The sequence below is a fragment of the Sturnira hondurensis genome, unplaced genomic scaffold (assembly GCF_014824575.4).
Source record: "Sturnira hondurensis isolate 20B ecotype Veracruz unplaced genomic scaffold, ASM1482457v3 Scaffold0023817, whole genome shotgun sequence".
NCBI classification, from domain to species: Eukaryota; Metazoa; Chordata; class Mammalia; order Chiroptera; family Phyllostomidae; genus Sturnira; species Sturnira hondurensis.
The window spans coordinates 12,019,594-12,033,457 of record NW_028096448.1 but is presented as its reverse complement, the minus strand read 5'-3'; the positions used below and the strand labels follow the sequence as shown (position 1 = coordinate 12,033,457).

At 44.4% G+C, this 13,864-nt stretch overlaps 1 protein-coding gene across 1 annotated transcript in view; it reads right to left on the bottom strand.

Moving 5' to 3' along the window:
• Positions 1–4,188: 4,188 nt before the first annotated feature.
• Positions 4,189–13,864, bottom strand: part of CDYL2 (chromodomain Y like 2) — a 161,212-nt gene continuing 151,536 nt past the window's right edge. The window contains exons 6-7 of the mRNA XM_037037951.1: positions 12,616–12,759; positions 4,189–7,454 (exon numbers count right to left, since the gene is read on the bottom strand). Coding sequence (XP_036893846.1) covers positions 7,296–7,454; positions 12,616–12,759 — 303 coding nt within the window. The 3' untranslated portion in view covers positions 4,189–7,295. The remainder of the gene's footprint in view (positions 7,455–12,615; positions 12,760–13,864) is intronic.

Here is a 13,864-nt window from a genome sequence, read left to right as displayed (position 1 = left end):
AGCTCAGTACAGCTGATGTACTGAGCGGAAGGGCAGACCATGACCTTGTGCGATCCCTTTCCCAGGATTCTCCGTTGCCGTGAACCCCTGAAAGACTCCTCTCCCTCTTTCTGCAGCCCCTGCAGTCTCAGAAGCCAGGCTCTGGAAGCCGGGGGCCCTCAGCATGTTGTGATGATCCAAGCAATGAGGTCACGCAGGTGGAAGGACTTTGCATAATTCCATAGTGACGAACATCATTGTTAGCCATGCGTAGCAGCTGGGGTTGTACGAGCTCAAACTCTATGAAGGTTCATCCCTAGTGAGGAGGGAGCCCTGTGTGAGGAACCCTCCCAGGCACACTGGAGAAGGAATGAATGCTCATTTCAATCTCCTGAAAAATAATCCTGTGCCCTGCATTTCAGGGTCCTCTGGAATCAAGCTGTTGCCACCCAGTGACTATCTGCCTGAACAACTGAAGCCTCAAGCCAGACGTGGGTGGGCAGGCCTATGCTCCCCAGGAACCCAGACACAACCTAGAAGCATCAGGTTTCTCAACCCCCTGGAGGCCCAGAAACTCTCTCTGTTCAGAAACCACAGACCCTGTTTGTGAATTTCACGCACAGGTTGCAAAGAGGGGAACACAGGCAAATGCAGATAAAGTTTCAACCCTTTTATTCAAAGCAGCTTTTCACAATGTATAAATACTGCATATTAGCACACATGAAAATACAACTTCTAAGGCACCCAGAAATGTGTTCATACACGTTACAGGACCATTCACAAAGAGAGTGTACAATTTGCTCTAGACAGTCAGCATTTGATAAACCAGAAGATTATTATCACCCAGTACTGCACCCAGTCTCAGGAAATATTTACAACGTGGTGAGAAAGGGTCAGCTGTACCTGCTTGATAATTCTATGAAGTACTCATACTTACAAATATTCTGAACTAGTTCAAGACTCTCCCATGACAACCTGGCAAAAGAAAATGAGTAGCCTAATTTGCAAAGGTCTCCTTAGATTTTGGTGTGTGCCCTACATCCATGATCAAACCCAAACACTCCTCAGGTGGGCTGGACAAGTTTTTGGTCGCCTGCTTCATTATCAGGTTGGTAATAAGCCTTACCACTAGAATACCACTTATTCAGCATCAATCATTTCTCAACCAGTCAACGGATGGATGATTTCATGGTGAATGAGAATGGAGCATCATTTGGTGTGAGAACTGAAAACAATCCTCCTCACGTCAAACAGGAATTGGAATGGGTCGATGTAGAACACAAGGAGGTGGAATTCAGCAATTGCAAGGCTGCCGCTCAGTGTAGACGCATCTGAAAAACTCGCACTGGAGGTTGTTATTCAGATGGAGCGGTCTACACTGGTCAGAGAACCTAGAAGAATGCCAGACCTCCACTTTTTGTGATAATGGATAAAGACTGGGGCTGCACAGCAAAAACACCCACCTGAGACAGTTTCCATCTGAGAAACTCATCTTTCAGAGCCTCCTCGAGGTGACAAAACATCCCTGTGCGTGGCCAGCCAGGGCAGCGTGAGGTTGATGGATGTGAGCAGCTTCTTTGTGCCATGAAACATGCACACCTCTGTCTAGATGTGCCTATAATCTATAAAACTCATGCTTTGTTGAAATAATGAAATTCTTTGGTCCTTGGTTTTATGAAAGGCAATATTTTCACAATCCAGTCAACATGGGCATCAGCAAATGACTTCAAGTTGGGACTAATGGCACAGGGACAAATTAAATACTAGATAGAAAACTACACCCTCCAAACTTGCCCGAGTTGCCTTACTGAGCTCCAGCAGCAGGCCAGGTGTTGCACTCACAAGGCACGATCAACTGTGATGGTGCCAGAGATGAAGCTGAAAACTAGACGTCAGTTGTTCTGACTGCTACATACTGCAAACATTTGAAGCATATTTCCATCCCAATGGTAGATTATGAATGCTATTCAGGATGAACCAAATACTTTATCCATACTATAGCTTTGGTCTCAAAATCATCTGTAAAGCCTTGATAAGGAAAATCAGCTGGTAACTATGAAAGTGTGACCAACTGAAAAGAATCACACTTTTAAGAAAATTTAAGTCTAAATTTTCATTGGTTTTATTAGTTCCCAAACACAGTGGGCACACCACCAATGAGCTCCATCTGAACAGCCCTGGGTGGACTGGCTCAGCCGATGTGTAGTTTTGCATCTAGTCAGCCTCTGCCCCGCTGAACTCGGGTTCTGTATGGCTTAACACACGTAGTTCGTTGATAAGACACTCAGGACATATGGGAATGCTGATTATGTAACCGAAATCGACTTCAGATTGTCTACACAAGTAAGACTCACATGTAAACTTTATTAACATCTCTCCAGGAATGCTGATCTCAGCCAGGCTGGATGTTTCCAAGTCACCTCTAAGAAACCTGGGGTCAACCACCAAGGTCAGGAGCAGGAAATGCCATTTGTTCAGAACAAATGATGGACCAGCAACCCCCTCTGTGACCGTGACTAAACCATGTGAAAAGTACAAAGGTGGTTCAAGAAAACCTGTCCTTGGTCCATGTGTATGGCCAAAGGCAATCACCAAAGTGCCTTTGTGGCCCCTGTGGCCATCGATTCAACCAAGCTCTTTAAATAGCCATGACCTAGAGACTGCATTGGGTCCACCAACATGGCTTGCACTGCTTGGAAGAAACAACCCGTATTACCCTTTTTTTTGCAACAAGCTTAAGGCTCTGTTCACAAACTCCATCAACTGCCACACAGTGAGAATTTATGGGGAGATCTTACACTACATATGTAGTCGCAAAGGTTGGAAAATTTACTGATCCTAATGGTAAGGCTTATTCACAAATGCAACACATTTTCAAATTATACGTTAAGAAAAAAAATTAACCTGCTCTCTAACAATATAAGAGCATTAGAGTCTAATGGGGGAAAAAAGAGAAAGAAACACATTGGCACCAAACCAGTATGCTATTTTTTTTGGAAAAAACAAGTGATATTAATGGAAAAGATTGCCTAAAACGCATATTCTAACTTATCACAGAAATATAAAAGTTTATATTCTGAAAATATATACTGTATTAAAGTCTGTAAGCATTTCAACCAAAATTTGCAGAAATAACTAAGCAACACATATCTACAACAAAAATATACATGCAAGACAACCCCCAAATGGTTTCCCTTAAATATCTACAAAGGCAAAGTGTAGATTTTTTAAAGATTATACAAAACCATTTACAGAGAATAAAATAAAATACTTAAGAAATCTCATTTAGAGTCTTAAATACTGCGTATATTAGTGAGAGTGTCTAAACTAATATATACAACAGACCTAAGTATCTGAAGACAGAAACACAGAAGAAAAGCAATTCTGCATTTTAAATATTCACTTAGGAAAATCTGAAGATGTTTCTATTTGTTTATGTTTGTTTCAAAAAATTTTTTCCACAGGAACTAGACTGTAAAATTGCATGAGTGTAACTAAATTTCAAATTTTAAAAAGTTTACAAATTTTTTAAACCAACAGTTAATAATGGGAAATGCAGTTTGGCATTCAGTCAAGGCTATTTTCTTAATGTGGGTGTTCAAAGATACAGTTGCATTGATCAAAGTCTATTATGACTATTATTTTGCCATCCTCATACTAAACTTTATATGGAAAACAAACATATTTTCATGCTTCAGAGAGAACATTTCCTAGTTTAATCTAAACCAAACAAGAACAACGTTTTAAATCAATTCTCTACTACCTTCTCATAGCTATCCAATTTCATCCTTAGAGGGTAATTTTTGATGGTGTTTACCCACAGACATTACTCCAAAGCCAGAAAAGACACGTGGGCACATCATCAGCATTAGTCTGTGGCTTCCAAACGGTGAAGAGCTCTGACCATCTTAGCATGTTCTACAAAAGCGCTCTTGGCCACAGGGCTGTTAGTGCAAGTGGTTCCACTACAAGACGCTGGTGCTAATCACCAGGGATCTGAGCAGGGAGGGGAGGAGAGGTTGACTGTATGGCTAACAAGATGGCTAGGAGTGGATTGCCTGGAACAGGGGTGTCAAACTCATTTTCACCGGGGGCCACATCAACCTCGCAGTTGCCTTCAAAGGGCCGAATGTAATTTGAGGACTGTATAAATGTAACTACTCCTTAACAGTTAAGCGAGAGCCCAGCTGTGCCAGGTAGAAACAAGGTGGAAGGCCGGATTTGGCCTATGGGCCTTGTGTGTGCCACCTGTGGCCTAGAAGGTTCCTTGACTAAGGAGGTACCCTTAACTTCCCATCCACGGCTCTCTTCCAACTCCACAGGTAATTCTAGGATGGGGCTGCTAAAACCACGCACAATTCCTCAAAGACCTGCCCAGGAAGTGACAGACCCAGGGTGGGGTGGGGTAGAGTTGGGTTGGGGCAGAGCAGGGTATCGAGTGAAGAAAGGGTCCTCTGGGAAGAGAGGGTGCTGGGACAGAAGAGAACAAGCAAAAGCCCGAGCCCTGTATCAAGAATATAGGGCTATGAGGACAAATTCTGACACCCCACAGGTCGGGCATTTTCCATCCCAACCCTATCTGCTATAAGTCACCTGGATTTCACCTGCACATTATCAAAACAACTGCTTAGAAAGTGAAACACTCAGAGATTCAGTCTACCCTGTAGCGAACAGAGTTAGCCAACCTCTGCCCAGTTTGTGGGGTGTCCTTCCTGAACTGACTATGTGGGAACAATTCAAACACAGGCCACCTTTTGAAATTCCGCCTGTTAGAAGCAGAGTCCACGAGTTAACAACAGGAACTCCCCCTTGGTAACCGTTTCACATTCCTATCTTATCATCAGAGATCCTTGAAATGTTAAGAAGTTTGGATTTGTGATGTGTCCAAAGCTAAAATATTTCTGGTGCTTTCAACAGGGAACAAGATGGACATTGATTGAAAGGAATTTCCAAACATTCTCTTCCACCTCCAACCAGAATCCTGACACTGCTTCTACGGTAAATGTACCTGCCCCTAGAAGGTAAACAGAAAACAAGGGTGTCTTTCTTTAAAGGATTTAGCAATGCTGCACAGACTATCTGCCACCGCACACAAGAAGGCAGTTTGTCTAGGGGCTTCGGGGAAGCATACACTTGCTTTCTCCAAGGAAGAGACAAAATCGGAGTAGATTTGGGCAAAAGCGGGTGTTTCCCTAGAGTAACTCCCCATCGTCTAGGTCTGCAGTATCTGCAGATCCCACGTGGACAAAGGGGCGGGCACACAGGGCTTTAATCTTCCTCTGGCTGGATTCTGCCAAGGTGGTTGTCCCCTGCTGGTCCCCATGACCAACATGGCTGCGATAGAAGAAGGTAGAAAAAGCCCCATGAAGTCATGGGGGAAAGTCCAAAGTAGAAAGGCTTTCTACAGAGGGACCAAGGCCATCTTAAGGATTAGGACTCCAGGTAAACTTCAGATTCACTGTCTAAAGGACCACGTCTCTAGCCATAGTACAGACACTCAACGTGTCCTCTGAAACAAAGCTCAGAACCATGAATCTTTTCTATCTGCCTGGCTCATTGTATCTGGTGACCTTTAAAAGAGAAAAGAGGATCAGAGAGAGAAGGTACATGACCAATCAGAGCAATGACCCCTCTCTTCTCAGGCCACCTCCCCTCCCCCAGCTGTGCCCAACTCTCACCGGTCCACCCAACTCTCTCCAAGGAAGGGTCAAGAGTCACTGGCGCCTAACTCAGGGCAAGGGAAGATGGGTAAGCAAAGGGCCTCTGAGGACACTCAGGGGTTGTGATGGTGATAGAAAAACCCTGCTGCTCCGAGAATCTTTCCCTGGGTGCTCTAACCTTGATGTTGACCTTTCTCCTCCCCAACCAAAACCAAAACCCCTCATGCCCCATAGCCAATCCACAGACTTCTGAGTTGACAGTCTAAATTCAGCTGCTGGGGTTCCTGTGCAGCCCAGGGGCCCAAGAGCAGAAGACCTCATCCCTGGTTATTGCTTCCTGATGTGAGCAAACACCTGCCAAAAAGATAGGTCACCTGAGCTTCAGGACAGGGAAAGACTCAGTCCTTCTAATGACAGACCACCAGAGCGGGAACACCTCCCACCTCCCTGGAAATCCACACCAGACATGGCTGCTCACGTGGACGGAGTGGACTCTGAAGTCCAAGTTCAGTCATTCGCCCACAAAGAGGAAAGTCTTACTCTGGACACTGTGTAAACCCCCGGGCGAGGCCTATTCCCCACCTCTTCCTGGTGTCACGCAGTCAGGGACTGTGGGTGCCTCAGTCCCATCACACTGGAGGCCCCTTTTCCTCCTTAAAGGCAGCACAATGAAGAGAAAGCTCCTCTGCGGTTTCTCCTCGGAACAAATATTCAATTTGAGAACCGTTTTACAAGCTGAGGATCTGGAACAAGCGATGCCTTTTATCCATGGAAATTCTTCCATTTTTATCTCTCTGAATTTTATTTCTACATGGTTCATTGCTAGAATGTACCAAACAGCACAAACCTCATATGGGATTTGGTCCAGGGCAGTATGAAAATAATATCTGTTTGAATGACAGATATCATAATATATAAACAAAAATAAATAAATTAAATAAGTCTGATTAAAGAAAAAAATTTTCCTAGGAGTTTATGTTTTGCAAAACTAGCTTTACATATAATACACATAAATTATCAGAATTTCCACTTACATTGTTTTAAAAATATATATTTAACAAAACATTCCTAGATGTACAATATCTGGGTTTGTAAATCACTCAGTTGGGTGTTAAGACCGAGCCCTCAAAGTCACACAGATTTGCATCAGAGAGGAGACAGGCTGGTTCTAGCCGCAGCACTTCGCTCATCAGCCTGGAAGTTACCCCAGATGGATTGTCTCCCGTTACCAGATCTGCACTTAACCAGAGACCAGAACAGCCAAGTCTCCAAATCAGAGGCACTGTGTAGACACAGTCCGAGTCAGAAAAACAGGGAAACTGGTCTCCCCCTCCCCTGGACCGGGATGGAGCATTTCAGCAAGTGGGAACAGAACAGTACCTGGAAGAGGCCTGGGAAGATATAGCCCTCAATAGCTCTCTAGCCAGTTGGGGTAGGGACAAGAGGGAGGCCAAGCGTGCTGCAGTTTCCATCTGTTACACAAAATCAAACCAATGAAGAACAACCAAAGAACACAAGGAAATGAACACACCCTAGGTATAGAGACACCTTGACAAACTCCTTGGCCAGGCTTACAGTGGGCTCCAATTTCTGAAACCCAGGGCAAAGCTGGAGGTTGGGTGCCCTTGACCACTGGGGCAAGTAAGCTGGGGCCCATCAGACTTCATAAATTTTGTCCTGCAGGTAGCTGAACAGGGAATCCAGGCCTTTGGAGGAACTCCAGAGTTGCTTCAGCATGATGCATTCCTTCTCATTCACATCTTCAAGCACTGATTTCAGGAAGCTCCGAACGAGGCATTTTGACTCCTCCAATACCTGAAGGGAAATGCACACACCTGGTTAGCTGGGCACCAGGGACTCCGCTCCAGAAGAACGTACTTGGCCTATGAGGCACTGGTTAGCCTTGCAAAGCCCAAAGCCAGAGGAGGCTGCCTACTGTAGTCTGGGGCTTCCTAGGCCCATGTCCCCAGCAATGCCAGTATGAATTCCAGGCACGCCATGAGGTTGAACCCACAGTCCCTGGGATGGCTGAGTGGGACCCATGTCACCCCCAACTGCAAGAGCTTTGGCTTTTACCCAAGGGTGACATAAACTCAGCATCATTTTCTATGGGTGTCATGAAAAAGTTTAGGAAAGGCTACTTTCACCTCCCTGAGCTTCGTTTTCACTATCTGTGAAGTAAGAGTAATGACACCTAAAACAAGGATGGCTGGGATCACAGAGGAAGATAACGAATGAACTAATGGTTGTCCAAGCATCCATATGAGCTATCCCAACAGCAATGCCTCTCATTCAAGCTCAGTAGTAAGAGCGGTAGTAATAATAGTAGCATAGCAATCACTGTAATAATGAATAGTAATGATTGTAGCACTGAGTGATAAGAGAATAACAATAATAGTAATACTATAGTATTATAGAAGTAATAACAGGAGTACTGTTATTAAAGGAGTAATAATAGTGATAATGTTAGTGATACAGTAGTGATAATGGTAATGATACTAATAACACTACAGCATTACAGCAGTAATTATAGCATCACTAGTGATCTTATTACAGGAGTAGTAGTAACGTTAGTAATACAGTCGTGACAATGGTAACAATACTAATAATAGTATAGTAGTATAGCTGAAATTACAGCAGTCATATTAATAATGCAGTGATAACCGCAGCAATAATAATCATAGTAATGAATAATAACAATTGTAGTGATCATGGTAATAATAACAACGCCACTACAATCACCATTAAACAATAAGGTCTATAAGAAGTACTTTTCCTGCTGATGATAGCTCCACGAATAGGCAGCCTCCACATTACAAAGGACCTACACTCAGTGAAGTTGCCCATGGCTGCCTGATGGATGTTGCGTGCGCACATCTGGCTGATTCTAGCAGGCTGCCCTGCTGCCTCACTCTGGCAGAGGCTCTGTGGCCTAGTGCGGCAACCAAGCACCCTCCCACTGGCCTCCACCATCCTCTGATGTCAAAGCTTCAGTTTACACTCTCCCAGTGCATGTCCAAACAGAAAATAGCAAGACCAGAGCTCCCTTGCTTGGGCAGGCTAGAGAGAGGCAGTGGTCTCATTCCTCAGGTTGGGCTGAAGGTTCACAGGTGGTGAGAATGGGCTGGAAGACCAAGACTGCCTCTTTCCACCCAAGAATTCCTTTCTTGGGCAAATCAACCCAAAGTTCCTGAATTCATTACTGTTGGCAGGAGAGATTTTCTCACCACATTATTTTAACAGCTGGTTTCACCTAAAAATCCCCATTGCCCAAACACCAAACTCCTCAGTGGAGCGCTGAGGCCTTCCTCCTACCTTCCCCTTCACCTCGTCCCTATGCTCCTGCTCACACCACCATGAGTTGCCGCCTAACCTCCCTATGGGTCTTCGGACTCGTGCTCTAACTCATACCATCATGTGTAGATGGCCTGATGTAGACAGAAAACCCTGGAGACCCCACCAAAAACTGTTAGCATTGATCAATGAATTCAGTTAACTTGCAGAATACAAAATCAATATTCAGAAACAGGTTGCATTTCTATACATTAGCAAACAATCCCATTTATAATTGCATCAAAAATAAAACACATAAGCCCTGACTGGTGTAGCTCAGTGGATTGAGTGCGGGCCTGCGAACCACAGGATTGCGGTTCGATTCCCAGTCAGGGCACATGCCTGGGTTGCAGGCCAGTTCCCGGTTCCCGGCAGGGGACACACCAGAGGCAACCATACATTGATATCCCTCTCCCTCTCTCCTTCCCCTCCTCTCTAAAGATAAATAAATAAAATATTTAAAAAAATAAAATCAAAAAATAAAACACATAAGAATCAATTTAACCAAGGAGATTAAACACTTTTATTCTGATAACTCTAAGACACTGATGAAAGAAACTGAAGAAGGCACAAATAAATGAAAAGATACACCATGCTCATAAATTGGAAGGATTAATATTGTTAAAAGGCCCGTAATACCCAAAGCAATCCTTAGATTTAATACAATCCCTATAAAAACACCAATGACATTTTTCACAGAACTAGAACAAAAATCTGAAACATTATACAGACCCACAAAAGAGCCCAAATCGCCAAAACAATCTGGAAAAACAAGAACAAAGTGGGAGGTATCAAGCTCCCTGATTTCAAACTATGCTACAAAGTTATAGTAGTCAAAACAGTATAGCAGAAAAACAGATCAATGGAACAAAATAGTTAGAAACAGGCACACAATTATATGGTTAACTACTCCACAGCAAGGGAGGCAAGTATGTAATGGGGAAATGACAGTCTTTTCAATAAATGGTTTTGGGGAAACTAGATCAATACGTGCAAAAAAGTGAGTATGAATGAACCACTTTCTTCCACCATACCCAAAAATAAACTCAATACCATAAACTCCTAGAAGAAAACATAGGTAGTAAACTCTTTGACATCAGTCTTAGAGATTTTTTTGGATATGTCTCCCTGAGGAAAGACAACAAAAGTAACAACAAACAAATGAAACTACATCAAACTAAAAAGCTTTTGCACAGTAAAAAAAAAGCCATCAACAAAATAAAAGACAACCTACTGAACAGGAGAAGATATTTGCAAATGATACATCTGATAAGGGGTTAATATTCAAAATATATAAGGAACTCAAACAGCTTAACACCCCCCTGCAAAAAACAAATAATCCAATTAAAAAGGGGCAGAGGATCCAAAAAGACATTTCTCTAAAGAGGACCTACAGAGGGCCAAACGACATGTGAAAAGATGCTCAACATCACTAATTATCAGAGAAACGTGAATCAAAACCATAAGATATCACTTCACACCAATCAGAATGGCTTTTGTCAAAAAATCAACAATTAAGTGTTGGTGAGGATGTGGTACAATGGGAACCCTCATGCATTGTTGGTTGGATTATATATTAGTGTAGCCCCTCTGGAAAACAGTATGGAGATTCCTCCAAAAAATTAAATACAGAACTACCATACAACCCAGCAATTCCATACGTGGGCATCTATTCAAAGAAAAGGAAACACTAATTCAAAAACATATACGCATCCCTATGTCCGCTGCCGCATTATTTAAAACAGCCAAGATATGAAAGCAACCTAGGTTTTCATCAATCAATGAATGGATAACGAAGATGATGCACACACACACCTGGAATATTACTCAGCAATAAAAAGAATAAAGTCTTACCATTTGCAAGAACATATGTGGACACAGAGGGGTATCTGTGCTAAGTGGAATCTAAAGAATAAAATGAACAAACAACACAGAACCCGACTCACAGATACAGAGAACAAACTGATGGCTGGCAGATGGGGGGGCGTGGGGGCTGGGTTGAAAATGTGAGGAGGTTAAGAAGTGCAAATTGGTCGTCATAAACTAGTCACAGAGATGTAAAGTACAGCACAGGACATACAGTCAGTGATGTTGTACTGACTGTGTGTCATGCCAGGTGGGTACTCAAATGATCAGAGGAATCACTTCAAAGATTGTATAACTGTCTAATCACTATGCTGGACACCTAAAACTAATATAAAAATAATACTGAGTGCCAACTTTAATTGAAAAATAAAAACAGTATAAAACCCAAAGGACAAACAAAACAAAACAGCAATGGACTCATAGATACAAAGAATAGACTGATGGATGCCAGAGACTGATGGATGGGGAGGGCTAGGGAAGTAGATGAGAAAAGCAAAGGGGGATAAGAGGTACAGACCTCAAATCACAAAATAAATAAGTCAGAGGGTGTCATGTATAGTGCAGGGAATAATCAATTGTAGTAACTTCATATGTGGACAGACAAGTACCAGACTTACTGTGATGGTCACATCATATGGTATAGAAATGTAGAATCGCTATGTTGTATACCTGAAACTACTGTAATATTGTATGTCAAACATATTTTAATAAGGAAAGATTTTTAAACATTTCTGCCTGCCTGTGAGGCTGCCCCTAGGGTCATACACTACCCCCATTTGCCCAGGACAAGGAGCTTTCCCAGGAACATGGGATTTTTCGGTGCTAAAACCAGGAGAGTCCCAGGCAAATGGGGATGAGTTGGTCACTGGAATCATTGGGAAGATGAAAAGGGAATCCACACAGACCCATAATAACTGTGCATCGATGTTGCAGGGCTATCCCCGCCCATCGTCATCAATGGTGCAGTCAGGCTTCCAGGGAGCAGACTTACATACAGTAAGTGCTCAATAAAGGCTGACGAGTTGAATCAGGAAAGGCACAACAGCTGGGTGGGGGTTCAGGACAGACAGGGAGAAGGAAGGGAGGGCACAGGCCTGGCTCCGTAACCTCAGCACAGAAAGAGTCCCCGGGCCTTATTCTACCGAAGTGCTTTGCTCATTTCCTCAGCCAGCCCTGGGGTAGCAGGAGCAGCCTCCTCTCCACCATCCAACAGGATATTTCCATAGTGTGCAGGGAGCGACTTGTATGAGATAAAATCGACACTTAATTAAAAGTCAGTGCCTCTGAGGTGGTGTCATTTATTTATCTATTTTTCAGTGTGTCTTCAGAGTCAAACGGTGATGCTTCAATGTGCCAAGAGCTCAGTGAGCGGGAGAAATGCAAGGACGGTGTGGGCTGCTTTCTCTTGTCTCCTGGCTGGTTTAACACACTTTGCCCTTATTTGCCTTTGCCTCTTGTTTCTTTGAAAGCTATAGTTGTTTTGTGTTTTGGGAGTGCCGAGTACTTTCTTTTAAGGCAGTGCATTCTTCCCCAGAGTATAAATCTCTTGTGTGAGGTTTTTCAGCTGGAGATGATGGAGAATACCTAACAATGCTAGCCATCTCCCACTGGATTTAGCTCTCAACATGGAGAAGAGGCACCTGTTAAATCACACAGGGCCTCTCATGTACTCCCTGCATGGCCCTTGGCAAGTCAGTTAGTCCCTGTCAGCCTCGTCACCCTCACCTACAAAATGGGTCTACTGCAATGACAAGCACAAAAAGACACAGGAACTCACCAACGCACTGCAGGACGCCATCTCTTTGACCCGCAACATGACCTCCTGGCTGAACGTGGTTGGCCAGAAGACCTGGGACACCAGCCCTCTGCTGCACGCCTCCTGGGCAGTGAGTTTCCGCCCACAGAAGAGCATCTCGTTGGCCTGAAAAAGCAAAGGCAGGAGAAGGCTGAGAGGCCGGAGCGCCTGTCATGTCTGTTAGCAATGCCTGGGCTTGCTATGTTTAAATGTAACTGGGGTCCAATAAGCTTTGGGGACTACAAGCAAATATCTGTGTCTGTGTGCATCTTTCTGAGCAGAGGGTCCAAAGCTTTAAGCAAATTCCCAAAAGAAGCCATGTACCTACTGTGGCTTCGTCTGCCCAACGCCCTGCCCTTCCCTGCCACCACCATGGCCGGCAGCAGACCCACAGGAGCAGACGTGCACTCCAGCTGTTTCCATGATGCATGACGCTCGGCCTGGGGTTGGCCAGGTGACATTCCCTAGATAAGAAAGCTCCCTATGAGGTTTCCAAACTGGAGATGATGGGGAAGAATATTTCTCCCTTCCTGGTTGCAGGCTAAAGTCAGGGAGCTCAGGGCCATCCACTGCTGTGTCCCCCACTCTGGGGACAAGCAGGTCCACAAAGAAGGAAGGAATGAAGAACAAGAGTGCTGACAGTTCTTGAATTCCCAGACTCATCACCCTCAAGGGACATTCCACTCCTGCACTTGTCAGGTAAGGGAATCATTATTCTCCCCTGACCCTTAAGTCCAAGTGTTTCATCACTGGCAGCCAGAAAGGTCTTACATAACACCGTAAGAGCAACAGCGAGAAGAGCGTCTCGCCCGGTGGCCCCGGGCTGTGCACGGGCACTGTCCTGTCTCAAAAGGTGGAAAATGCCCCCCACCTTCTGAGGGCTCCTCTGCATCCCACTCCCCAAAGAATTTCCTTTTGCTTTGAAGTTCATAGCGGTCACACACGTTCTGGGAGGACCTATGTGGATAAGGTCCTAGGCCCAGACAGAGCACAGTGCTGTCACCTCTGAAACTTACCAACAGGTGACTCTTACACTGATAATTAGGGCATAATGGTCATGGCCATGTGATAGGGTCCTTACCTCTTTCAGGATGAGTGCTGCCTCCTTCACAGGGCAGACAACCCCTTCCCTAACCTGCCACCAGCCTCCCCTCTGCGGATGTTCTCCTGCTCTCAGATCGACGCTGAAACGCCCAGCTCTCTGAGCCTCTGCATCCACGTGCAGCTTCCC